This window comes from Idiotropiscis lumnitzeri, chromosome 16, assembly GCF_059441095.1.
Source record: "Idiotropiscis lumnitzeri isolate Australia: NSW breed Sydney's pygmy pipehorse chromosome 16, RoL_Ilum_1.0, whole genome shotgun sequence".
Classification (NCBI taxonomy): Eukaryota; Metazoa; Chordata; class Actinopteri; order Syngnathiformes; family Syngnathidae; genus Idiotropiscis; species Idiotropiscis lumnitzeri.
In genome coordinates this window covers 3,125,622-3,141,600 of record NC_142406.1, presented here as the reverse complement: position 1 = coordinate 3,141,600, position 15,979 = coordinate 3,125,622, and the positions used below count along the sequence as shown (strand labels likewise).

The window sequence follows — 15,979 nt, the reverse complement described above, 5'->3', positions numbered from 1 at the left end:
TCAAATACTTGGCTAATAAAGATTATTCCGATCTGACTGCATTCAGCCCATAATCTACTCACAAGCTTTTCATTTTATAATTAGACTCATGCGGTTAAATTGTTTTCTAAAACGACTATTTTTGTGTTAGTGTTTACTGGCTTTATGAGCGATTGATGAACTCGCGCATGCGTACAAAGCGACTGCCTGCTTCCCACTCGCGCATGCGCAGTTACAAATCCCCAGCGCCAGAAGCGGCAGTATCAGTAGTTAGGGTCAGCCAGCCCAGTCAACAGCACTCCTCGCTGTCTTTTATTCCTTTTTCTTAAATTAGCCACTTTAAGCTTCGCGATACCGCCCCCAATTTCAGCGTCGGTACGGAGCCGCCAGGCCGGGACAGAGTCGGAGAGAGAGGCCTCGGCAATGGAAGCGCTCGGACCCGGTAAGAAATGAGTAGAAATGAGAGGGCGAGCGTGAAGCGGAATGAGCCGCGCATGCTACGCGTGTGCTCAGGTGTGTGGGTTCACTGGGGGCCGCGGCTGCGTTGAGGCCTCGAAGCACTGACGGCAAAACAAACGCAGACCCACCCCGCGTGACATTATTTGACGTGGAGTGGAATCCTTTACTCGAACGTCGAATGTCTGTGAATTGTGCGTGTTCCGCGGACATGCCCGTTTGGTTTTTATTTATGTGAGGCACGCACGTCTCGTCGTGTCGGAGCTGGTATTGTGTGAGTGGGGATTTAACTAGGACCTCCTTCCTCCCTTCCGCGTCGTAGCGTGTTCACGTTGATGTTTACACGACACTTTTTTTTCCCCACGTCGATCAAAACCACGATTTTTTGGGGGGGGCATTGTCTTGGTCGATCTTCGTTAAATTGTGCCACATCTTTTTCCACCCTTAATCTCGAGCCGTTTTATTTTTGAGGACAGCGTGCTCGCTTTCTGGGCTGCCCTCCTGTTCGAGATTCGTCCCCCCCCCCCAAAAAAAAAACGAAGAAAATGAAGTCGCTGGTGATTTTTAGTGGTCGTGTTATTGCGACGGGCTCATCTGCCTGGCCGGCAGCCATGCGTATGTGAGGACACAGCGGGAATAGATGGATGGCGCTTTTCACCATCACACGGCTGCAGGCATGCTCCATGTTACTCATCTGCTACATGATAACAAAGCCACTTCCCGGCTGTGCAGTTGTCTGGAGGAAGCGTGCACCTTAACACCAGGCGATAACAATTACAAGCTGCGATTTCCCCCCCCCCCCTTTTTTTTGCAACACAAATAAACACATCCTTCCTCTTGTTTGCGATAGACTGCTTTGTTGAGCATAATCAACATTTTCCCAAAATATATTTGCTCACTCATGCAAGCAAAGAAGAGCGGCATTACAGTAATTCATTGGTGCACTTTTTTGCAGTGGAAATTGTAAATGTGTTAACAGATGCTGGGTTTGTGGAAGGGCCAATGGAATGCAGGGAGAAAATCAATTGGACAAGTATCCACAGGTGTGTGTATTCACACCCCGTGGAAGCTTTCATGTTTTTGTTTGGGTCGACTATTATGTAGATTTCCACTAAATTGTAATCAAACTAAATGATGCGTTGTTGCAATTTTAGCAAACTTGCACCATGAGTATTGAAGCAGACTGGAGTGGTCGCCAATTAAAAAAAAAAAATGGGCAACTCACACGTGCGTGCCAAGCAATTGAGCACTGCACTTCTAAAGATGCACTGAAATAAAAAAAATTACAGCCCTTTATTGCGTTTGAAGCTCCACATACGGTATGCTTTTCTGTAAAAACATGTTGCAATTGTCAAGGAAGACGCAGATTGTCGCAACACGAGGAGAGGGAATATAATTTTTTTTGACAGGGTGTGCAATCAATTAATCACCCCTCCACTGACAGCACCTGTGCATATCAGTGACAAAGACTCTCCACTCTTTGCTTTCTAGCCATGGTTACATCCTGTATGAAATTCTAAATAATATTGTAAAACAATTGACATTTATTTATGCCGTACATACTGGTTTGGTATGATCATTTTTGCAATATCTCCAAATCATAACTTGTGCCCAACAGCTACAAACGAGTTGCTGAACCCGAGCCAGGCCATTCGGGGTCAGCCGCGTCTCTGTCAGCGGCGGGCCTTGGACCATTCAACGTTTCAGTCGGTCTTGCAAAAACAAACAAAACTTCAGATAAACTCTTGTAAAGAAAGCCCCATCAATTTTAGATTGACAATTGAAATTGTGGATTTGAAAGTATTCTAAAAAAACAATGCAGTTGCGTTTAACATCGGCTGTGGTAAATTTAATTTGGTCCTCCGCTTTCTAATATGACTCAGTTGTCAGTTTTGACCTACAGAGAGATTCATGCTGTTTTTGGCTAGAACATTGGAAATGTTTGCTTACACCTGTTTTGCTACTTAAATAATGAACTAAGCAACGAGGAAAAAAACAGACCAGTTTACTCTAAGGACTGACAACTGAGGCAAATGAGAGTCTTAAAAAAAAGGTAACTTGATGGTTGAGTATGCACGAATGTAACCCAAATTCTTGAAGTAATAAATGAAGCTTTCCCGCAGTCGACTGCAGTTCCTTAAGCCAGGTATTTGCAGGTGTGGGCGTCAGTGCACAGGCCGCTTAGTCCTGTTCAGTCTCTGAGTCATCACCAGGCCCGACCATCATGCTCACTACAAACCCAGCTGTCCAACTGCGTGATCACGCTGTGGTTACCAGGGACACATTAACGCAAATTTGTACCTTCATCGCGGTAAATGTGGATGGAAAAAAATAAAATAAATGCGTGTCTTTTCAGCCCCATTACCAACAAACATTAGTTTGGTACTTGAGTACCAAAATAACTTAATTGAAACGTGTGTGTGTGTGTGTCTATAGCAACAGTAAACCACATCGTCGCGATTGTTGTCTTTGTTGAATCCATTAGCAGACTACAGAATGTCAGCGTATCTCCAATTCCTCCTACGCTCCCCATGATGGAAATGCAAAGCAGGTTCAGAACTGTACCACTTAGCAGTTAACAAGCGTTTTCTATGGTGGTCTTTGGACATTTAGGTGGCCATTTAAATGCAAGCTGAATGGTGCACACTGACTCCATGATCATTGGAAAGATTGCCGAATTTACTGCGGAGATGAGGAAAAGTGTTTTTCACTTTCATTCTGAATAAGTGATCGCTTAGTTTGTTGTATGAAAAATATATTGTGATGCACAGACTGCTTAGTGAAGTCACTTTTTTTTTTTATAGTCAGTTTGCGATGATCCATTTTTCCAAGTTGGGGCATGGCAGCTTTTAAAAAAAAAAATCTTTATTTTTTTTAAAAATAATTTTTAATTTACTGATTAGGAAAAAATATTTTTTTAAATTTTTAATGGCATTTTTATATTAAGCAATAAGGCATTTACAAGGAGCGCAGTCATTTAACAAAACTCTCTAAAGCTCTAAAAACCAATGAATTCTAAATGCTCGACCCCAATGAGTTTGTGGCCCATTTCTCGTCGGGCGCTGGCGTCAACTAAACTCGCATGTTACGACAAGACCGTACCGCTATTTGATAAAGACAACACTGGGAATAAAGGCGCCTCGCATTGTCAAGAAGGGTGAGTCACACGCAGACAGTCATACAAAGCTAACAATAGCAAGGCAGCAATCAAACTACTGCGACTATGCTGGAAGAGTGTTTAGCTGTGGGGGTGGAGGTGGGGCGGGTGTGTCGTTTGGGGCCCACTCTTGATAGGGGCATACAGGCGAATGTGTTTTGGTGAGGCAATGGGGTCCTGATTGTCTGTGCTCTCGCGCCTCACTTGTTAACTGGAGCGTGTGGCTGCATGGAGTTCATCAGGACCCCCACAGTCCTTTAGCTGTCAGTTGACAAAAGCATTAAGCAAACCGCCCCCCCCCCCTCGCCTCGACCCTCCTTCAAAAACACCAAATCTGATGACATTGAATGTTGTCATGCATGTCCAATGAATTCAACGTGAAGATAAACAAACTGATCGCATTCAGACGGAACTACTATCACAAAGCATTTATCTTCCCATTTTTGGTGAAATCATGTGAGGGTGGGGTGGATGAGTCAGTATCTGGAGGAGGGAGCTGCGATATGGCGGCGGCATTCACGTCATTAGCTTCTTTTCCGATAAACTTTGTGGTCTAATTTGATGACAGTGACATAAATGGTCATATCTGCAACACTATATTTAGGTAGGATGATTTGATTTAAAATTTTATATGATGTGTATATATTGTTGCAATAAGGCGATATCTGCGTCCCCGTGTCAAATGTAACGGTAATCCCAGACTCGGCGCACCACCCCTCCATATGGCGTTGCCGCTGTCTGTCTGAGAGAAGCCTCGGCTTTGTCTCAATGTTTGGGGCGGGTGCCCTCGTATGTCTGGGTGGAGCTGGGGGTGGGCCGACTGATAATTGGAGGTCATTGTTTCGCTGGCCTCTCTTTGACCCACATGATCAGGGGCGCAGAGTTGGGGATCAATCACAGCACGTGTGCCCATTTCCAATGCAGGTGACCCTCATGAAATGGTTAACAAGCCTGGTGTTGAGACGCTTTATTGAAATTGGAAACAAATCTGCAATTCAATGATTTCCTCATCATTCTTATGTTCTGGGCAGTGCGTCATTGATGGTTGTTCCTTTCCTGTCTGCAGGCCCGCCTGCCCCTACCTCTCTGTTCCAGCCTCCGCGGCGTCCCGGCCTCGGCACGGTGGGGAAACCCATCCGTCTCCTGGCCAACCACTTCCAAGTGCAGATTCCCAAGATTGATGTCTATCATTATGATATCGACATCAAGCCTGAGAAGCGGCCGCGGAGGGTCAACAGGTAGCGTTGCATCAATTTGGAGAAGCCTGCTGGCGCGCCTTAGCGCCCGTTTTTTGTTGCCTTGCAGGGAGGTGGTGGATACGATGGTGCGGCACTTCAAGATGCAAATATTTGGAGACCGACAGCCTGGTTATGATGGGAAGAGGAACATGTACACGGCGCATCCACTGCCGATAGGGAGAGACAGGGTTCGTATCACACATTTCCTGAAACTAAGACACACCCACTCAAAATAATATATTATCCTGTTCCATAAAAGTTGTTCCCGTTGAAAGTATTGTCCTGTACACTTTCTCCGTCACGTTCAGGTGGATCTGGAGGTGACCTTACCCGGTGAAGGGAAAGATCAAACTTTCAAGGTGTCCTTGCAGTGGGTGTCAGTTGTCAGTCTTCAGATGCTCCTTGAAGCCTTGTCCGGTCACCTGAACGAAGTCCCGGAGGACTCCGTTCAGGCTCTGGATGTCATCACGCGGCATCTCCCTTCCATGAGGTCTTCATTTATTTGTCTATGACAAGAGCTTTTTCAAAATATGTCGCTGTCTTATAATGCTGGTGCAAATCATTCCAGACTGATTAATCCCAATTTATTATAATTTTTTTTTTCCACAGATACACTCCAGTAGGGCGCTCGTTCTTCTCTCCTCCTGAAGGCTACTACCATCCTTTGGGTGGAGGCAGGGAAGTGTGGTTTGGTTTTCATCAGTCCGTCCGTCCTGCTATGTGGAACATGATGCTCAACATCGATGGTAAGGCTGGTCGGAAAAAGAAACATTCTTTTTCTGGGCGATTAGATTGTTTTGAAGAGGGGCCTGCTATGTGCATAAGATGCACCATTTCGACCCAATTCACGTTCTTGAAATAGGGCCTGCCTGCAATCCGTTTGAAGCCCCCTAAAAGCATCTGTACATAATCAATGCCGCATTCCTTTTGGCCTGTTCCATTTGGTCCCGTGCTCAGCCCGCGATATTTCATGCATGAAATTGTTCTGCTCATAGTTACTAATTAATGGAGGGGGACTATTGAATAAAGTGGCGTCTCTCTTTTACCCCTCCCAGTGTCGGCCACTGCGTTCTACCGTGCACAGCCTGTGATTGAGTTCATGTGCGAAGTTTTAGATATTCAGAACATCAACGAACAGACCAAACCCCTGACTGATTCGCAGCGTGTCAAATTTACCAAGGAAATACGAGGTGAGTGTTGGCTAAATGGTGTCGTATGAAAGTTTTTGTCAGAGGGGTTGCGAGATGTGCAAATGATCACTGTGTTTCCGACGAGCACGGTGAAAATGTGTGGAAATTGAAACCTGCGCGTCTGCGTTGCTGTAGCACTTGTCTTCTTGTTTTAACAGGCTTGAAAGTGGAGGTCACACACTGTGGTCAGATGAAGAGGAAGTATCGTGTGTGCAATGTTACGCGCCGGCCGGCCAGCCACCAAACGTAATTTACTTGCAGCTCTTGCCATTTTAGATTACTCGATCTCGGGTTTTTTTTTTTTTTGTTTTGTTTTTTTTTTGGCGAATTTGAATAAAAAAAATACTTAGCCTGTATTGGTTCTTTGCAGTTTATCCACATTGTCCTTTTCTCGACAGGTTCCCCTTACAGCTTGAGAATGGCCAGGCAATGGAGTGCACAGTCGCTCAGTATTTCAAGCAGAAGTACAATCTGCAGCTCAAGTATCCACATTTACCATGTCTGCAAGTAGGACAGGAACAGAAGCACACTTATCTGCCATTGGAGGTGAGGGGGAGATTATTTTTTTCTTTTTCCTCTTTAATGTCATGAAGCAACTTTCACAAAGTTCCTCTTAATGATCACTCACCTTTTTTGTATGGGCGCTTGCAGGTGTGTAACATTGTAGCCGGACAACGCTGTATCAAAAAGCTGACCGACAACCAAACGTCCACCATGATCAAAGCGACCGCTCGCTCGGCCCCTGACAGACAAGAAGAGATCAGCAGACTGGTGAGTGAAGACATATGTCGGGGTTCTCTAAGTAACTTAATTGCTGCCGAGGATGAGTCGCATTGTTGCCGTGTATTGCAAAAATTTAGTTGACTAACAATTGTGGTGCCGAATTTAATAGTGGGCATCGATGGCAGTGGATTGGCTGCCGTACATTTGTATTTATTTTATTAACATGAATGTCTTTCTGTTCATCTTTGTATGCCAGTGACTTTTAGTTGCAGGAAGAACAATTTAATGTTCATCCACAAGAGGGCAGAATGCGCAATTAGTTTTGTGTTCAACTAAACATCCATTTCTTTTTCTCTTGGCATGAAAAGAATGCACTTGGCCCTCATTTCCTTCGCCTCTTTTTGTCCTAATCTTCCCTTCTCCTTGCCCAGGTCAAAAGCAACAGCATGGTCGGGGGCCCCGACCCGTATCTGAAGGAATTTGGCATTGTGGTGCACAATGACATGACGGAGGTGACAGGACGAGTGCTCCCAGCGCCCATGCTACAGTATGGGGGCCGGGTGAGTACAGACACAGGGCGGGACTGTGGCAGGGTGAGTATCGGGACGGGGCTACACTTTGGGGTCGCAAAGCCAAATGATGAATGCACTGGTGGGGGCATCAGAATGAATGATGGAAAAAAAAAAAAGGGCTTTTTGTTCCAGGTTTGCAGGAGTAGTTGAGTTATCTATATAGTAATCCAAAATAACAGCACACATTGCTGCATCAAGGTCCTAACGGCTAAAAAATATTCAATCCCGTCCAAACTAACAAGGAGGAATTAAATATGAAGTAAACCTGGAACGAGTCCTGTGTGGGGAAATCCTGTGGCGCACCTCAGCAGTCTCAGTGTGCACATCCTCGATACCAAGGGCGGGCAGTTAATTTTACAAAGGGGTCATGTGAGAAACTGGAGCAGTTGGCGAGGGCGCGCCAACGTCCTCAATTGGGTTCCATATTAATTTAATTTATTTAACACATTTAATTGCTTTAATAAGCTGTTATTTGTGGCGCTATGGAATTTTATTTGTTAATAAAGATGACCTTTTTATTAGACCCACATTGAGGACATGGGGAAAAAATCAAATCCCTTCCAAAAATCCTAAGCACGAAAGACTGCTGGTTCACCCACTGAATCTCAATTCAGCCAGCTGGTCCGCATCTGGAGAGAGCGAGCCAAGTTGTGTGATTGATGCTCAAATTATCTGTAAATGTTTTTATGTTGATCCATGTGAAAATCATAATGGTGAGATATTCCAACACGATTTTTTTCAACCCATTTGAAAAAATGTCAACGTACTGCCCTCGTCTGTGAGAATGGCTGAATTGAGATTCCAAGGATTGCGAGTAAGTGTGGCCATCAGGATGTCGATGAGACTTGTTATCACCCAGCGCAACGTGTCCGGCGGTAAAATATTTTTTTTACAAGCCAATTGAGTTGCAATTTGGCATTCTTTCAAGAAATAAAACACCCTCCAATTCTGCTGACACAAAATACACCCCTCTGATCTCTCTGTAGTAGCGTTGGGATGGATTTCCTATTTTGTTGCACACTCGATTTGCAGTTGTTCCCGATGTTTGATTTAAGAGCTCAACACGGCTCTTTCTTCCACTTTCAATTGAACACTTGGCCATTTGCCTCCTGGGACTGCAAGTCTAATCGGCTTCCAATGAAAACCTTTTTTAAATGTGAACTCCCATTTCTCTCCTTGCTTTGAATGAATTGTATAGATTTCATTTTGAAACTGCGTGCTGTTTGGTTTTGCTTGCATGCGGCAGTTGTTTAAAAAAACTACACCGCTGCCTCGAATTTCTGCGTGCATGTTTAATATGGGAAAGGCTGGAAATAATTGAATTGCTATTGCTGACATAATCCTTTACCAATACCGATATGTACATGGGTTAAAGAAACTCAATTAACTACTCGGGTCATTTGCTAAGGGGCCTACTCGGCTCTTAATCGACTTTGGTAAAGCTTGTTAACCGAGGAAGAAAGCTTCTGGCCTTTTGTATTTTTGTCTTTACAATCATACTGAAGTAGGAGCGAGATATTCTGTTTAAGTCATGCTATCAAGCGTAAAGTAAATGTACAGATTAAGTTAATCTGTGCAAAGCATGAAACTGCAAAAGAGTTGAATGTGGCTATCTTCTTGGCTTGGAATTCATTCAGTAAATCTCGTGTATCGGCTCGTCCAACCGGGGGGTTGACTAAGAGGTCAGGGACTCTCTCCGCAGAATAAAACGGTGGCCACGCCCAATCAGGGCGTGTGGGACATGAGGGGCAAGCAGTTCTACGCCGGCATCGAGATCAAGGTCTGGGCTGTGGCGTGCTTCGCGCCGCAGAAACAGTGCCGAGAGGACTTGTTGAAGTGAGTGGCATCGCTCGCAAACGCTCTTGGTCGTCTTTATAGCACGCTTTACGACAGGCTACGTTGCGCTCGATGGAGAGCTTTGGATGTCTTCTGCTTCTTGCTGACCGCTAATGAGCTTGGCTTAATTTTGGTAGGAGCTTCACTGACCAATTGCGTAAGATCTCAAAGGATGCTGGGATGCCCATTCAGGGCCAGCCATGTTTCTGTAAATATGCCCAAGGAGCGGACAGTGTGGAGCCAATGTTCAAGCACCTCAAGATGTCTTATGTGGGGCTGCAGCTCATTGTTGTCATCCTGCCTGGCAAAACGCCCGTTTATGGTAAGTGCGCTGTTTTTTTGTTTTATGTCACAGTGCATGAGGCAAAACTAGAAGAGGCTTGAAGAATATTTAGTGATTTATTTTTGTTTTGGGCGATTTGGTCAACCCTGCGTTGTTGTCCACAGCGGAGGTGAAGCGGGTGGGAGACACCCTCCTCGGCATGGCCACTCAGTGCGTTCAGGTGAAGAATGTTGTAAAGACGTCCCCACAAACTCTCTCCAACCTCTGCCTCAAGATCAATGCCAAGCTGGGAGGCATCAACAACGTCCTAGTGCCGCATCAGAGGTCTGGATCCATTACAAAAAAAAAAATTCTATTAATTTTTTGGGCGTACCCAAGTCACAGAGTCACTTGGTTTTGTCTATTTGCCAATCCAGAGTCCCGATTCAATTTCTAGACATTGTATTAAATCCTGTCTGTTGTCTTTATTTTCGAATAAAATAACGTGATATCTTTTTATATGGCAGCTGTTCAAACCACGTAAACAATCAAATATGTCCATAGTATATCAGTGGTGTAGCCCAAAATAATTAAACTAAAATCAATTGATTTGAATGACTTCTTGAAGCTCCATAATCTTGCAATTTTTTAAAAATGAATTTCAATGTCTTGTCCAGACCGTCCGTGTTCCAGCAGCCCGTCATCTTCCTGGGTGCAGATGTCACTCATCCTCCAGCAGGTGATGGGAAGAAGCCATCTATCGCGGCAGTGGTGGGCAGCATGGATGGCCATCCCAGCCGTTACTGCGCTACAGTGCGAGTCCAGACGTCCCGTCAAGACATGTCCCAGGTTTTTAAATCCTTTCCATTTGCAGTATTATAGGGGACAGGTTAATGTTTCTTACAAGAGGAAATTAATTCGGATGAAAAACCTGAAGGTTGTTAATTCTTTTTTTTTTTTGGGTGTTCTTTTTTTAGGAGCAGCTCTTCAGTCAGGAGGTCATTCAAGATCTGACCAACATGGTGCGGGAGCTCCTGATCCAGTTTTACAAGTCCACACGCTTCAAGCCCACTCGTATCATCTATTATCGGGGCGGCGTGTCTGAAGGCCAGATGAAACAGGTGCCACACGATTTATTATGCATGTAGCATTGATAAAGAAATGTTGTCCTTGTAAACGTAGCAATGATATAAATCTCAAAATGGTTATACCAGTTTGATAATAAAAAATGGCCGTGACTTTTTTTTTTTTTTCCTTAAATAAATAGATCAACCCCTTTCCAATTGTTGCTGTTGTACCTTTTCAGGTAGCGTGGCCGGAGTTAATAGCCATCAGGAAGGCGTGCATCAGTCTGGAGGAAGATTACCGGCCCGGCATCACCTACATTGTGGTCCAGAAACGCCACCACACTCGTCTTTTCTGCTCTGACAAAGCTGAGAGGGTAAGAATTTTTGTAATTATTTTTTGTACAATTACATTTATAAACTCTATGTTCTTTCTGTGCGGCGCTTTTAGGTTGGGAAGAGTGGCAACGTTCCCGCTGGGACCACAGTCGACAGCACCATCACACATCCGTCCGAGTTTGATTTCTATCTGTGCAGCCACGCTGGAATTCAGGTGAGCCACACATACTATTAAATCCACGAGAAAGCAAATTTGGCATAACATTTTTACTAATTTTCCCCAGGGTACCAGTCGTCCATCCCACTACCACGTCCTGTGGGATGACAACTGTTTCACGGCCGATGAACTGCAGCTCCTCACCTACCAGCTGTGCCACACCTACGTCCGCTGCACGCGCTCCGTCTCCATCCCGGCACCCGCCTACTACGCTAGGCTTGTGGCTTTCCGGGCCCGATACCATTTGGTGGACAAAGACCATGACAGGTGAGTTCTGGCTTGTGTCTGAAATTGTTAGTTTGTATCATTAGGCTAACATTGACAACCCCCCCCCCCCCCTTTTTTTATTTTTTGTCTTGCAGTGCTGAGGGCAGCCATGTGTCCGGCCAGAGTAACGGTCGTGACCCCCAGGCTTTGGCCAAGGCAGTTCAGATCCACTATGACACCCAACACACCATGTACTTCGCTTAAAGTCGCGAGCCTACCTTGCCCGTCCAACGCGTGGACGTCCATCCCGTCTGTATTCTTAACCATTATCTGCTCGTCTTTTCCTCGTCGTCTTGTCTTTATCATCAGTCACTTTTTTTTTTATTTTGCCCTCCATTTTCCTAAAATGTGCACCAAAGCGACACTTTGACGGGGATTCTGTGTCCGGTAGCTTTTGAATGAAATAAGCTCAATCCATCGTTCCCAGTCAGGTCGCCCTTCAAACCAGCAATTTAGCACTGCGAACCCGCAGGGGGGTTTCCAATGCACGGAAAATGACAGGAAAATAACAAAAACAAACAAAAAAAAAACCCCCACACATACTACTAATTGAGCCATTATTTTTGTGTTTGATTTTTATTGTAATTTTTTTTTTTCTGAATCTGAATGTCTGCGCTCGTATTTTTTAAGATACACTGAGCAATGGAGTGTTTTGGCACCACCTGTGTCGACGACGCACTTTTGCTCTCCCAGCTAAGCAGGACTCTGATCTACTTTTACCTCAAAGCCTACCAGGGCAAAATCTGTCACAAGGTCTTGGGTTTTATTGGGTGGTCGGGAGGGAACTCTACATGAAGTGATGGAGTCGGGGTGGGGTTGACCTTTTGAGAATATATATATATATTATATTTTTTTTCCTTTTTAGGAGTGTGTTTTAACTTTTTCTTCCTTCGGTATTTTACAAACGAGGTGACCTGGGTGTCCATACCCATTACTGCTTTCCTCCCATCCTTGCAAAAGAGTAGCCGGTGTATGCGTGTTTGTCTTCTGTAAATACATGTACTGTTGTTTTGTGTGTGTGTGTGAGAGCGTGTGTGTGTGCGCACGTGCTTTCATGGCAGGCCACTGAATTGTAAAGGGAAATTGAGGAGATAACTGCTGTAAATGCCTCAGATTTGTTGTTTTTATATTCACACATACCGTACATATAAACGTATATTTACATCTCTAGAGCAGCTTTGAGAGAAATGACTTAAACGGGCCTCGTAGAGGCGTTGTGAGGATTTCTAGCAGCCCCCGGGTCTCTTATTGATTCAAATAGTTTGATGGACGGGATTTGCACACATGCAACGGTTAATTTCCGGTCGTCGGTGACATTTCATCTGGGCAGCCGTATCAGCGCTGCCTTCGGTGTGGCGAATAGGATTTTGCTTTGGACCTGTTTATCTGATTCTGCTGGATTTTTTTTTTTTTAAACTTATATCTTTAGTAGTAATTTCTAGGACCTTTTTTTTTTTTTTTTTTTTTTTTTTTTTTTCAATTTAGGTCTCATTTGCAAACGATGGCCAATTCATTGCACTGACCCGGGACGCTAGGCAAGCAACAGAGGGCACTCTCGATCTCTATTACCTTTATGCATTTATACATACGAATCAATAAAGCAGATTTGTAAAAATTTTAATATAAGGATGTTTTGTGGTCATCTTAAAAACTGTTGTTTAGAATTTAGTGCTACCATTGATGTCGTTATCGTGGTTGTCATTGTTGTAATTGTTGTGATTTGACCTTTTTAACGTCAGTTGCGGTGAAATCTTTTTCCAAGTAGTTCAGGGGCTGCAGGGCAAGGGCGGTTGAGGTATTTTATTTTTTTTTTTTTGGTTGGAACTTTGTGGTAGCATCCCGGCTAATGGCGACAGTGGATAGTCACGCTTCCTTCGTCGGGTTCAAGGACAACTTGAAGCTTGGTGGGGCTTCCGTGTAGCACTCCAGAGTGATGAAGCAGCTCTGCTTCTGTGTGTCACCGTCTGTCGGTTCTGATCGGTTAGCTGGAGACAATCAGGGATCGTTATTGTAGTGGATCTAGATTGGGGGCGGGGCTTTGTTTTCAAACGGTTTGCGATAGGCAATGAGATTAATTTTTTTTTAATGGTTTCAATTACTCTGTGTGTATTTGATGTATACCCCTCTTACTCTTAAAAGTTTTGCGATACGTGTGAGTTCCTTGTTCTCATTTTTTTTTTTTTCCACACTGGATTGAATGAATTGACTTTAGCATGAGCACTGCCCCTCTCGATTAACTCATTAAACCATCACTTGCCTTCTGTAGTTGCACGAGCGGCGCCTCCGAGTGTTGCTTCCGGACAGCCAAGAGCGTCGGGGTGGCGGTCGCCGCGCACGCCTCATCAGGGGGGTACAGCTCAAGGTAAAACCCTTTTGTAATAAACCACCCGTAAAGCAGCAGGTTTATTATGAATGAGTTTGGGCACTCACCTGTTGAAGGCGTGCGCGACGGGCTTAAGCCGAGAATGGGAGGCTTGTCCGGGGATTGCATGCGATAATTTTTGGAATTGCGTGAAAGGGGGGGGCGCTATGAGGCAAATGGGAGGCTGTGGTTTAATATTTATCTGGTTTTACAAATTGACTATTTAACGAAGCTCAAGTCTGATAAACTATCTTAGTGCTGTTTTGTAAAATGGCAGCGCAAAGCAATATAACCCAGTTTGATGGTTGAAATGCGGGAAAACAAAGCTATAATTCTCACCATTTGTGATTTTTGGTCTACTGTTGTCCCTGTAATTTTTTTTTTTTTCCCCCATCCATGTTTCATTTGCTTGTATCAATCAGTGGAGATGTGCATTTGGTGGTATAGTTCTAGCCTTTAGAGACCATTTATGTTGACTAGATTTTGCTTGCCTGCATGCCAGAGTATTTTACTTAAAAAGGAAAAAAAAAACATTTTGGAATCATATTTATAAGGATAAAGACAAAATATAAATCTTTTTTTTTTTGGTGTAAATGTTTATCACTTTGTTGAGACTGTTTAGCAATATCTGTTTAATCTCGTGTTTTTTTTTTTTTTTTTAAGATTCCCACACAATGTCTATCTATTGTCAGGCGAAGATGTAAATGGCGGGTCTGCTCTTTGGGCCGTGTTCAAATTCAAACGAGGTACTCTGTTCACACACGAGCCCGTTTTAAGAGCATACCCCCTCTGCTCTTTGCCTAGTTACAGTAGTGAGCCTCCACATTGTCTCCTTCCAACTTTATGCTTGTGGCCAAGCCTCTTTTTTTAGGGTGTCTCCTTTTGCCATGGCAACACCCCTCTCAAGTCACAAAAAGGTTACCTCTTTTTACCTATTAGAAATCGAAAGTTATTTCTATCCCAAAGGGGAAAGCATGAGCAACTGTTAAATTCCCGTTATCGCTTTGTTATATTACTTATCTTAATGGAGTTCTTTGTATTTTTTTTTATGGAGGGGGTCGTTTTAGCTCTGCTCTATAATTTTTGTCAGCTAGTGTTCTCTAATAGCAATACAAAGTATTGGAATGCTTCAATTCAATGAATGGGGCTGTCCAACACTTTCTGACCAGTAGGTGGCGCATGTTGTTGAAACTCCTGTATTGGGCCATTCACGCAGTGTTGCTATTATGAAATGCTCAAATACATTTTTTTTTTTTTATTTTAGCCTGCAGGGAACTCTTGTGTTTATGTGCAAAGTTAATAAATTGGTATTTTATGCCTGTAACATTGATTGTGTCTTCTGATCATTTTACACTATTATCCTGTGTGTTTATTTTTGGCCCATAACTCATAATAGGTCATTACTGTAGAGGAGCATCTTAAAGATATACATAGTGAAATAATCCTCTAAATGTACCTTTTTTGTTTTCACTTTTGATTATCATCCCCCTCTAGCACCCCCAGTCCCGCTCCCTGTTGTCATGACTACTGTTACCTCGGTGAGCTGTGCTACAGAAGAAAGGAAACCCGAAACACAGATCTTGATGGCATATTTAATTCATTAGCACATTGGAGTTGAGTGGATGTAATGCAGCTGGGGAGAAGAGCAGTATTTATATAAAAATAAATCCCTTAATTTTTATTGGACATTTTACGATTAAAATGAACATTTCCACCACAATATGAGTACAGGCAGGGTACAATGGGTGACGTTTTTACCTCTACCCTTTTGTAGAGGACCCCGTGTTGTTTTTGTCAACTGATCCACCTACCATCAATCTATTCCTTCCCTCCCTGTTGTTGCCCCCACCCCTTTGACTCTCCTCCCACCCACTGCCTCCTTGTGAATTGGAACATGTTCAGTGTTGCTCCGCCCACACTCAAAGACAGTAGGTCATCCTTGATGTTCCATTCGACCTGATATTTCAACACATTTGCGACCCTTTCGGGTACTCTGTTAACGGTTGGTAGGAGGGGGGGGAGGGTAAAGCCGAGCAGCAGCTGAAATCTGAAGTGGCTTCCAGGCTTGGATCCCTGAGTGCTTCTGGTCTGCAAAGCGACAACGGATGAAGAGACTTGCTGCACGTTTTGCAGTAGAAATCTGCAAGTTAATTTCTTTTTGGAAGACTTTCTTATGGGAATTCCGCACAAGACCATGTGGATATTTTCTTCCAAGATTCAACCTTGCTTGATGTGAGGTTATAAGCCTGACCTATCAAGGTAAAGCTACGCACTCAAGTGTCATTGTTAAACTAGAAACATAAAGATCGGACGTGCC

At 43.9% G+C, this 15,979-nt stretch overlaps 1 protein-coding gene across 2 annotated transcripts; it reads left to right on the top strand.

The window, feature by feature from the left end:
• Positions 1-239: 239 nt before the first annotated feature.
• Positions 240-14,986, top strand: LOC148320847 (protein argonaute-4). 2 transcript variants are annotated; one of them, XM_088318686.1, is made up of 19 exons: positions 240-421; positions 4,659-4,830; positions 4,898-5,018; positions 5,139-5,320; positions 5,440-5,576; positions 5,886-6,020; positions 6,179-6,266; positions 6,419-6,566; positions 6,672-6,791; positions 7,175-7,336; positions 9,018-9,151; positions 9,289-9,473; positions 9,599-9,758; positions 10,091-10,262; positions 10,391-10,534; positions 10,720-10,854; positions 10,929-11,030; positions 11,101-11,300; positions 11,396-14,986. In XM_088318686.1, the coding sequence occupies exons 1-19, from the start codon at positions 403-405 to the stop codon at positions 11,502-11,504; spliced, it is 2,625 nt and encodes an 874-aa protein (XP_088174812.1). In that variant the 5' UTR covers positions 240-402; the 3' UTR covers positions 11,505-14,986. The 2 variants fall into 2 exon arrangements, with proteins under 2 accessions (XP_088174812.1, XP_088174811.1); XM_088318685.1 differs by having other exon boundaries at positions 9,003-9,151.
• The last annotated feature ends 993 nt before the right edge of the window (positions 14,987-15,979 follow it).

Coding starts and splice junctions, on each gene's coding strand:
- LOC148320847 (XM_088318685.1), top strand. Junction 6,021..6,178: donor ATTTACCAAGGAAATACGAG/GTGAGTGTTGGC, acceptor TTGTTTTAACAG/GCTTGAAAGTGGAGGTCACA. Junction 10,855..10,928: donor GCTCTGACAAAGCTGAGAGG/GTAAGAATTTTT, acceptor CGGCGCTTTTAG/GTTGGGAAGAGTGGCAACGT.